An 11,908-nucleotide genomic window follows, 5' to 3' on the forward strand; every position below is an offset into this window, starting at 1 on the left:
TTTATTCTTTGTCACTGTCAGTCACTATGTCCAAGGAGGAGAGAAGTAGAAAGAATCTAAACTATTAAAGTCTTTATTCCTTTGGAAAAATGTGTCTAGCTGTTCAAACTGTGGGCTACACGTGTTGCCAATCACCAGGAAATGTACGTTTTGTCCAGTTTTATTGTGGTGCGTGTGTCTAACTCATGAATGTACACAGTTAATCCTGGCAAGCAGCCCAGATCATCTTTACTCTAAAGGGTTAACCTCTTCATTCCTTTTCAATCAGGGCCACAGCTTATCTGGCCTAACCCTGCTGGAGTGGACTCAATCTTGGCCCAAAGAGTGAAGTAAGGCAGGGATTTCTCGTAGGAGGAATCAATCACTGCCAAGCTCCTCAGAGCTAACCTTCACTCGGACTTAGTTGCAGAGCTCAGCAGGCTCGTCTTGTCCCGATGCATGCTGCATGTGGCAGGGCGCCAGAAACGCAGACTGAAATTACTGACCCAACTGGAGGATTTTCAGCATTTTAGTCGCGCAAGACAAATTTGGGGAATTTCAGGTGAAGAGGCTGCAAAGCCTTGCAAATAGCCAACGCAACGGCAGATGTTGACTTTTAAGGAAGAGAATCTCATTCGGTTATTTTCGACAAGGCAAACGGAGCTGCATTTACGTCACTCAATCTGCATTTGTATGATGAATGTATCTGTTTACCATATGAGCAGAATATTCAAGAAGAGCTGTAGAAAAGCTTGTATGCATGTGAATTCTAGATTACGGTCCACAGATCTTAACATTCTTTTTTTTCTATGTTCGCCTGGATTCTGCAGGAGAATACTGTGTTGTACCGAGGACTGATGCATGATATCACTAAACTGTAGGATTAGACTGGAAATTGTTTTCAGAGAAAACAATTAAGCAGAGTGGAGACGGAAAACACGAAGCTCGCTGTAAAGGCATTGCAACTTCACTTTAAAACTTGGAGAGTTGTAAAATGCGGACAGAATGAGAACACAAAAAGCACTGTAATTTGTAAGACTATTTTTTTTTTTTTAGAAAAAAAGAAAAATGTCTCATGTTGAAGCAAAGAAAAAGACTATAAAAATCAACAGGACACATAAAATGATCGATTACAATAAAATAGGCCATTGTTCAGCATGGAAAGCAGCTATGTGTTCAGAAATAATTTTTGAAGTTTTGTGCTTTCATGCTTTATTTTGATTTCAATCAAATATGTGTTGCTCAGTGAATACAGTGTTTTACAAAGACAATTATTATTCCACCATGTGTTTACAGTGAGCACAGCAATATAAATTTGGTGGTGTGATAACAAATAAAGAAAACTTTGAGAAGAGAAATAGGGGAAAAAAAATCCTGAAAGTGTTAACATTTCTGACCAAATCAGCAATGCAAAAATAAAGCATTTTTTTAATAGAAGATGTAGTGTACTGAGTTAGTTCCTCATTTACGTTTAGTTGGATTACATCCCAGACCACTAGAGGGAGCAGTGGCAAGATAGAAGCAGAGTTAAGCAAAATGAGCTAGCGTCTGCATTGTGTTAAGTTGTGTTCAAGACCGAAATAACAAGTCAAAGACAACTGCTGAGAGTGACTCTACTTCTTGGAAGTGAAGATATCACAGATTTGAAATGATATCCATCAATATCATTCGTGTCCATCTGTTAATTAAGGCATGAGGTGATGTTTACCTTAAGGATTTACACTTCATTTATGATTGCAATAAATTCTGCAGAACCAATAACAGCCTTTATGTTTTCAAACAACCATGGCTATCCTCTTAAGATTCCCAACAGCTTTGGGTCAGATTTATTATCCTGGAAAATTTAGTACATTTGTGGGAAAAGCCAATTCAGTGAGTCATGTCTTCAGACTTCTTGCTTCTACAAATGCCAAGACAAATTGCTCATTTGAAATGAAGCATCAAGAAAGTAGAGCAGTTAAAAGTTAGAAATAAATAAAAGATATAAGTTCAAGCTTTTCCATCATGGTGCAGTGGAGAAGATGGAACACTAACGCCTCCTCATTTTTATATTATTTCCTATAGTTTTGAAAAATTTGTGGACCTCAAAACAAACTCATTAAAGCCTAACAGTCAAGTATGCAAACAACCAGCAGCATAGTCTCCACACCTGTGTGTCTTTTAATATCTATCACTGCAGGCCTCATTTTAAGCTGATTAATGGAATTAATTTTAAATTATCGCAGCTTTTTCCCTTAGACTTTATTCGCCACTCAAATGTTTATGAAACTGGATAGAGCATTTTATTTATCATTTGCCTCTTTGATGAGCAGGATGGTAGCCCAACCTGCCTGGTGATTTACAACTTAGAAAAAATGCTCAGAAAAAGTTTGGGACCAGATTGAACTGTGTGTTTTTCCCTCGGTGACAGGGCTGCTTTTATATGAAGCTCAATTCTACCCAGAGGAGTTAGGGAGATTAGTTATTTGTTTTGCTGCTCCATTAAACAAATGCATTATTTATGAAGTCAAATAACCACAAAACCTTGTTGAAATGTTCGTGGGATGTTGAGATATGAAAACCAGTGAATCATTTGCCAATTATTTTGCTGTTTATGGAAGAGTGATCTTCATAACTCCCCCACTAAGTGTGACGGTGCAGAAGCAAGGATATGTTAGACAATTTATGCAGCCAGTAAATGGCAGACAACACAAGTCACTCTGGCATTCATGCATATTACCGCATGGCCTTGATGGTGGGCTTCATAAGTATTTAAGTGCCTTAAGTAATCGTTTAAATGCATGGAGCTTATCCCTCATGAATATGCTCGAATGTACTATACATCCTCCTTACACTTGCTTGGTTTCTGCTATTTTATGTATTTCATAAACAATAAATTTCCATGTAATTCCCTCTAATCTCTTGTCTCAATACAGCTGGATTTACAGAACAGTGATTATTATGATTTCCATCAATGATACTTAATTCTAACCACTTGTGAGTAGCCTTTAAAAGGCCAGATCATTGCTTATTTGGCCTCATCTCAACTGTGACTATGTAATTTATGTACCTTCAAATGAAAAGTAAATAAATGTCCCATTTAATTATCTGCTATCAATGACACAATGTTGCAGTCTGCACATCAGATTTGCTTGCTGATCACTACATAAAGGCTTTTCTTCAAGAGTCTTCGACTTCTTGATCTTAGAGCTTTACTTTAATCAAAAGGGGACTTGTGTTGACATTTTGATCCAAAACGACCACAGCAATATTTAAAATTGTGCAAGTAGTAATAAAATATATCTAACACATTTATTTAACTTTGATTAAGACAGTAAACAAATGGATCATCTATGGAGACTTTTTCGATATTACCAGCACACTCAATACTGGCATTCATATAATAAAAAAGTAAAATATAACTTTGATCTTTACTGTAAATAACACTGAAAAAAGTTCTGTGTACCTGTCCCAAACTCACCTTTAGCACATTATGTACTGTAAGAGCTTATTCTACTCACTAGCACTGTGGATAAATACACTAAGGACCATCCTTAGAGTTAAATAAGAGACAAATAGTTATGTTAAATTTCAACCCCATATAATGTAAGCTTCTCCAAGATACTGTCAACAACCCTCCATTCCACCTTGCCCACAAAATTGGAATATGAAAACCAGTTATTAACAAGCTACAATTCAGAGGATGGGTGAGTAGAGAAGGGGCAGGCAATCATCAAGAAAGGCTTCTTAACCACAAATGATAATATCGAGACACTCAACAGTATTATTGATGTGTCTTTTTCTGTCATTGCACAGCCCAAAGTCATGTGTAAATGCATACACCATAAAAATGTTGTTTGTCCTCTATCCAACGAATACTTTGATGTTACAACTTGGAAAGTCCAACTCTTAACAACAACCTCTAATTGTCAGACACCCACAGAGCAACTGTGGCTCTGTGGGTAAAGCAGTCGTCTTGTGATCAGAAGACTTTAGGTTTGATTTGTCAGTAAGTGCCCCTGAGAAAGGCACTTAACCCCAAGTTGCCTGTCTGTGTATAAATGTGTGTGCATGTGTGAGTGCAAATTGGTGAATGTGACTTTAGTATAAAGTGCTTTGAGTGGTTAAAATGCTTGGAAAATCTGTAAAGTTCAGTCCATTTATGCCGAGGGTATGCAGCTCTAATTATCGAGTGCCATTGTCCTGCAATTTTTGGACGCATACTTGCTCCAATACACCTGACTGATTTATGACAAGGCCATTGCAAAACGCACTGGCTTGCCAAGCAAACAACTCAGCCTTTTGATTCAGGTGTGTTGGCGCAGAACTGGTCTGGAACTGCAGACCCCTGTTCTATATTCAACATAACAGCTCTCCAGTTGGGCCAATATCAGTATGATTCATAAAAAGCATCTCAACAAAGGAACACCACAGACAGTCTCTCACCTCAAAGTGAAATTTTCCAGCGTAGATGTACTAGCCAAAAAGATGTAAAAAGTTCCCACATCTTGACTCTTTAAGGGCTTGGAAGACGTTTGGATCATCACAGCACCTCCCAGCCGAAGCCTGAGGAAAGTAGGGTTGCCTGATTGAGTTTTGATAAGAGAGACACTTCCAATCCTTCGCAGAGGCGTTCCGGATCCCCCAGAGTCTCTCCCTCTTCCCACTCCCACTCGTTGCAGGCTGTCTTGTGGAGCGCACTGGCCAGTCTGGTCCCTTCTGCTCTGGAAATAGATCTCCACAAGATTTCCCCGAAGGCCCTTCATTGCTTCGGTTTTTTCTGTTTCCCGACTCGAGCTTCCAGATCTGCTTCCTGAGCTGAACCAAGATGGTTCCAGCTTTAGCTGAGCCACACAGAATCCACCTGCTGAAACCAGACAAGCTCCTCTGACTTCCTTTGTCTCCCAGAAGGCATAGGCTGTCACACAGTGAGCGTCATCCTTGGCCTTAGCCTCGTTGTCGCCATTAGAGTCCATCATTTCTTGCCTGAAAGTGATGTTGCTTTCTGTGGGCATGTGGAAAAGAATCTTGACAAACGGGTATGAGGATCGAACCTGACGGACCAAAAGAACCGCAAGGATTTTTCGTCCGCTAAGGAGCAGATCAGGAGGAATGGTGGCATCTACAGCTAGGGGGCCAAAAGAAGCCTTGATAGCTGGCTGGAGGAACCCGGCACCCAGACTGCTTATGAAAAAAGTCTGAGCCTGAACTTTGATGCTTGAGTTGCTTGGGGTCCCCGTACCTTGACCAAGAAACACATGGTCTGCATTGAAGATTTGAAATTTGATGGACGGGTAAATAGGTGAAGGAGTGGGGAGTACTCCAGCATCTTCAGCTTTCTGACTTCCTGCAGCTGAAATTGAAGAATTTACATGGATTGATTAGAAAAGGATTGGAAAAATCACAGTATACACTATCATTTTGTGAAGGTGTCAACTGATTTCAATCGCAAGTTTTTTTCAATTGATTTTAGTTATGAAATGTGTTGAGAAAGTATCATGGCCGGAATCCTGGACAGAGAATTTCTTAAAATTATTTCACAACAAAACATTTTTAGCTAATAATTGATTATCCAATAATTGTGTGTGGTGAGGCAAGACTCGAGGGGTTGAGTTTGAAATTCACTGAAATATGTTTGAAATAGTTAAAGCAATGGTTTCCCGAATAGAAAACAAAAATAAAAAAATGGGAGCAAACTACAGTGGCAAAGATTCTCGAACAGTTTCCCAATGTGGTATCCTTCCCTACAACAACTGAAAAAAATAGATTGGCAAGAAAATTACAGAACCTTTACAACAATGAAAACAAATGACCAAAATCTCTTTTTCCTCAAGAGATTTTACACATTGTAAATTTTCTGGCTTTTAAATACAGTAAATAGAAGGTGAATTTAGCCAATTTGTCATTGTTTGTGTTGTTATTAACTTGCATTAATAAACAGTAAAACCAACTGGGGCATCAAAAAGGAAATGTGTTTAAAGAAAAAGTTTAACAAATGCTGTATTAAGCATTTGAGAGCTACTCTTTGTCGCCAGATGTTCGCGCTATCTAGTTTAATAAAAATGTCGCCTGGTCCCTCATTATTCCACCCCAAAAAGCATGAGAGTTGTGTCTGAGTTTACAGCCTTGTAAACCCAGCTGTTTGAATGCATAACTCATGGCTTATTACATCCTTACACAGTAGTTTAAAGTCCAGACTGACAGAATAAAACTAGCAAAGATGAGTGTAGTTTAAATTCGTTTTAGTTTTTGAGTTGTAACTCTAGATGATGATGATAGTGACAACAAACAGTGCTACTAATCAATAGATGCACCATTTATTGATCTGATATCTTACTGAGCTTTAGTTGGAAAGCATGGAAGTGATTTACATTAAAAGTTAGTGAGTTTAATATGCACAAAGGGCTCCTTATTACTTAAACACACACTGTGAACACATTGCACACACATGTCACACATAACGATAATCAAATATCAGTCTTTTCGCAAGATATATCAGCATTAGAAGATGGAGATCGCCAGCTTGCTGCTTCCTCACAGCTATTGATGCAGGTTATCTTTAAACAAGCAGAGAAACAGCTGTGCAACCTCAGCTCCAGGCCTCTTTAATCCCGCAGATGAAGCCTCCTGATGCACACTGGAGAGCCTGCTGTCACTTTCATTTAGACAGAGGGATAACAAAATGGGATGAGGCCATGGGTTGTAACCACAAACCCACGCAAAGTAGGAATTCATAACCTGACAGCTGCATAAATCAATATAATAAGGACACAGATCTGGGATTTTCAGCAAAAATGCTTTGAGCGGTCATCAAAAAAAAGTCTAAAATCTATGTAATGCATGTTCCCTTGTCTTTGGGTGTTTTCGTTTAGGAGACAAACACTTTCAACAACACTGCTTTGCATGTACAACAGTATTAAACATTTCTGAAGTCTTCACTTTCAACCCGTTTTTACAATAAGTAAACTCTTTCATCTCAGGTTGTCTTCAAAATAAGGGCATCTGTGAAAACAAGTAGACACAAAATAATGCCTTGTTTTATCTCATAAAGGTCTCACCTTTAATAGCTGTAAGAACTCCCACAACTGTAAAAAGTGACCTGAGGGAAAAGTTGAACATCATTTTAAAAAAATTGCAAGTTCTCGTTACTCTCTGCTCTGAGCTCCAGTGTGCACGCGCTTAAAAGAAAGTGCAGGGTGGAAGTCATAACATCGTCTGGTGTCCAGTCGAGTCACTCGCTCTGATTGCAAAGGACGAAACGAGAAGAAATAAAAAAATTGTTGCACTTTCACATCCACCTAAATCTCCTCCCAGACACAAGTGGATCAGTTTTAAATGCCACGTCCCGTTTCTTGCTCTTCCTTTGGGAGTGCGGCTGATGACTGATACCGCAGGGCAGCATCAGATACGACTTTCCATGATAGAAAATCAGTAAACAGTCAGTCAGATTAAGCACACCCACGTGGGTATAATCTGCCGGTGTATGAGTGGGAGTGTTGGAGGACTGAGGGGGGAGGAACAAATGAAATGCGCACAAGGTCGAAGGATGAGTGGTTTCCTCAATGGCAGTGGGTTTAACAAATAAACATTAACACAAAATCCCTATTTTTTATGAATATGTCTAAAATTACAGCATCAAAGTTTTTCACTCTCTCTCTTACAGACTCGCCCTTAATGACTGGTAAAGGCTCCAGACTTTCCATCCACACAGTCCTAGAGGGGGTGAATGTGGAAAACTGGAAAGTCATTTTGATTCCCATTCTGTACATATTTCATGATTTTGTCTGTCCATCTGTCTGTCTTTTTGTGTGTCCACACAGTTGATTCTGTGGGGAGTCTCGGTATGATTCAGTTTAATAAGAGTGGAATCCAGTCACTCTTGTTCTGCACATCGATCTGAGCTTTGTTTCACTCTAAGAAGTGTCTCGCTTAATAAGCCTGGTATGACTTTTTCTAGCCTTTCCACTCTCCACTATCCCCCACAATAAGCACCCGTTGTCTGAACAAACTACATGCATTATGTGCCAATTACACCTCATGCACCCTGTGCCTGCATCGTTACAAGGTGGCAAGAGTGCCAAGGTGTCATCATTAAGGATACACACATACAAGGTGAGTAAACACTTTCTCACTTGACTGGAGAGGCTAATTAGAATAAATATGTGACTTAAGGAAGACATTAGTTGATCTCTAAATGCTTGTAAAATTTTGAGAAACTCACAGTCAGGAGCTAAGACAGGATTTTACTGCACAAGTGGCACTTGCAGTGCCAAGGCAATACATAGGCTGCATTTTGAAGCCATTGAGTTTTAATTTGAGTAGTTTGTCCATGGTTTTTGGCTTGAAGTTACAATTAAAACTGACGGTGGCAGAGGCCACTGACAACTGAGTCTGGGAATATCTCCAGATCTCAGTTGTTGTTCCAGACATGCAACCTGCTGCCGGCACTATTAGACATAATAGAACGGCGGTCAGAAGTGCTCTGTTTGGCCGCAGCAGTGGATGTAAAGCTGCTGCCAGGTGGCTGAGAAGGTTTTGGAGGTTTGGAATAACACAAGTCGAGACCCTAAATCCTGTAAATATTTATGAAATTAAGTAGAAAGCTGTGACTCACGGAGCAGTTAGAATTGATTAATGAATTACCTGAGTGACTACTGGTGGAAGCCAAAACTCAGTTAGAGATTTGGGAAATACACGACAGAAATTCCCTTTGTAAATTTGCAGTAATTTATTCGCAGTGTCTCTGCCAAGTCATGGTTTTAAACAGCAGCATATTACTGGAAAAGGCTTGAGAGCACATTACTTTATTCCAGGAAAACTTTCATTTGATAGATTGAAATAATAAACTACTACATAAAAGTGAATAAACTCCCTGCACATTCAGTTTGCATACTGCATTTCATGCTAATACATAACTTATGTGGCGGGGGGGAACACTTTCTTTTAGGTACAGTACAAACCTGATCTTATCCATATCAGAGCTAACCACACCTGATACAAAATGAAAAGCAGGGTGCCAACCACCAGTTTATTACTGGACTATTTCAAAAAGCAAAGCAGATAAGGACTATAGAACAAATTCACCTTGTCTGCACACTTTGAGGAAAAACCTGAGGAAAATCCATTGCAGCACAAAGTGCAGATGGAAAACCGGCATAGAAAATCCAACAAACACATTCCTACTGTTTTGTCTAACAAATGTGTACAACCCTTAACTGCAATTGTATGCACTCATGTATGTTGCAGGAATGGCTCATCTTAAGAAGTTCCACTTGAGAAGGAAAACTTTTTCGCGTCCAGATTTAGCATGAGCAGCCAAGTAGTGTGGTCAGCTTAGGGTGAGAGGAAAGACAGAATACACTAACGCACTGGTTCCGAAGTGCAGATGTACAGAGAAGGAGCTCAGTAAAACTCAAAATGGGGTAGAGGTACTTTCTAAGAGGAAAATAAAGCAAATATAACGATAAACACTAAACTAGCAAGCAAATGCTACACTGATGTGTTACTGTTCACTGAAAATTTGACCTCATGAATGTTTTACCTGAAGGTTGACATCCACATGAGTCATTTATGGTCTTTGTATCCTTTCTGCCAACTGAAGTCATCATGTGATTAGTAAATGTATTAACCTTTACTGACAGTAATCCAGCTCAGTGATGGATTGTGAACTACAGCAATATTCCATCTTAATAATTTCTTAATACCTCTTATTACTGCCCATCAGCTAGATGGCGATAAATTAATTTCCATCAATCCATCAAGGAAAGATGGGCTCCGTTTCATCCCGCTCATGGTGATGCATGCAAATGGTGGGCATCATGCGAACTGATTAATTACAGAACAAGTACCCGGGTCTATAGCAGTCATAAGAATTTAAGAAGCTCTCTGAGTGGAAATCATTGCAAACTGCCTCAGTATTCTCTGATCTCAGGGGAGTGCTGGAGTCTAGTCTTTGAACATAAAGCTGTCGCTACACCTTTATAATAAGACTTAACACCATAGCAAACCAGAGAAAGGCCAGTCTTTTAACACACTCCAGCCGAAGTCTGCAGACACCTTCCACTCCAAGCTGTCTCAGCCAAAGATGAATCACCAAGGCGAGACCTGTGGCCCAACTTCCTCAGTTCACACTCCTCCAATGATGATGAATGAATGCTCTTTTCGGATCATGGCTGAACATCAGTTTTTTGACCCCTGCGGGATACCTCTAAAGGGAAAAATAAAACTGTGTCCTCGATCCCTCCAGCAGTCTTCCCTCAGGGTACTGGATTGAAAAGGTAGTTTGCCTCCTGCTACCTGCTGGGAAATGCATCAGTGATGGAGGCGATGGAAAAGTAAAGTCTCGTCCAGCGACTTAAAAGAAAAAAAAAAAAATTCTATTTATATATTTGGGCTTATGGAATCAAAGGAAACTTAGAAGACATGTTGTTTTAGCTGCAAGCGTATAAACATGAGGCATTAGTATCATGTTTACATAAAGGTCATAGTGGCATATGTATAGCACCAAAAATTCAGATAGCAATGGGTTATGTTTCGGGAATATTTTTGATCTGATCTAAAGTGTCAAATAAGGATCCTGATCAAAGCATCTTTAAATGTTTTGTATTTGAGTCTCCTAAAAAAAGTTAATTTCTGACACCTGTTGTCGGTGTGCAGTCTGCAACAGTGTAATGCAGCTAATTTTGTGATCTTTAAATTTGCTGTGTGTACGACATGTGAAACTGTGTTGTTACCTTTTCGGATTACTCTGTTAATCCAACTCATCTGGAGTTTCCTCAGCAATCGCACTGTTTTCATCCTTAATAATAAAAAAAAGGAAAAGCGACACCTGCAGCTCTCTGTCTGCATGAAATCTCATAACCAGCATGTTGCACTCAATTAACTCCAGAGAAACGCTTGAGTTGAACAGAAAGGAGCTACAAAGACCGGAATAACCAGCACTCTAAAAATATATATTGATCATTTTAAAATAAAAACTAAAGTTTTAATTTTTGCTATGATTTTTTCTCTCCTCACAAATGACTAACTGCAATTAAATATGTTGCCGTTTATTCAAAACAGTGAGAGCAAACGTTGCTACAATCCTAGCACTTCTAAAAACTAATCTGCCTTAAAACGTTGCATTGTGTTTATTGAAGACTGTAGATCTGATTTACTGTCTTTTATGACTTTGTATTTTTGTTTTATGGTGTCAGGCACTTTAAACTACCTTGTTGCTGAAATGTGTTGTACAAATAAATTTGATTGATAGATAGGTGCATAAGTGAAGTCAGACTTTAAATAAATGATTAAGTTTTAAGATGCAGCTTGCCAGAGCATTAAAGTTGCTTTTCTAACCAAGATACTCCATGTTAGAGCTTCATATAAAGACTGTTCTGACTTTTTTCAATGAGTTTTTGAACATATGCACAGAAAAGGTTTTGAAAAAGCATCTAGCTGCAACTCTGTTTTAGAAAATATTTTAACACTTTGTCAAGAAGATATTGAAGTCAGTGGTATAAACTTGATTTCCATTACTTGATTCTTGTACTGAAACATGTTTGTACTTTTTTTTTACATTAAGCTTAACTCAATAATGTTACATAATAATACCCATGATAATCACGTGTTTTAAATATTCCGTATTAGTTATCAGTAATGTTTGAATTGCTTGGATTGAGACAGCAGCTTTCTCTAAACTGGATTGTCAATTTGAAACTGTTTCACCATAGACATCAAAATCCTTCAAAAATATATATTGTGAAAACTATTTGGTCCATACTGGCTTAGCTGTAAACTCGACCCTCCTGTTCTTAACTTTCTTTTATTAGCACAAGTTTAGACGACTGAATGTGTGTCTCTGCACATTAGAACCTCTTCTCAAAAAAAAAAAAACAGCTGATCGACTGATTTAGTCAGTCTGTGCATTTTCTGGAGATATTGGACAAATAATGTTTAGATCCCCCAGAAG

The 11,908-nt window shown here is 38.8% G+C and overlaps 1 protein-coding gene across 1 annotated transcript in view; it reads right to left on the bottom strand.

The window, feature by feature from the left end:
- The window catches only part of LOC103473594 (transmembrane protein 132D), a 29,234-nt gene extending 21,610 nt beyond the window's left edge, over positions 1-7,624 (bottom strand). Inside the window, exons 1-2 of the mRNA XM_008423936.2 lie at positions 7,017-7,624; positions 4,405-5,311 (exon numbers count right to left, since the gene is read on the bottom strand). Coding sequence (XP_008422158.1) covers positions 4,405-5,311; positions 7,017-7,080 — 971 coding nt within the window. The 5' untranslated portion in view covers positions 7,081-7,624. The remainder of the gene's footprint in view (positions 1-4,404; positions 5,312-7,016) is intronic.
- Between the last annotated feature and the right edge of the window lie 4,284 nt (positions 7,625-11,908).

The sequence above is a fragment of the Poecilia reticulata genome, linkage group LG12, assembly GCF_000633615.1.
Source record: "Poecilia reticulata strain Guanapo linkage group LG12, Guppy_female_1.0+MT, whole genome shotgun sequence".
NCBI classification, from domain to species: domain Eukaryota; kingdom Metazoa; phylum Chordata; class Actinopteri; order Cyprinodontiformes; family Poeciliidae; genus Poecilia; species Poecilia reticulata.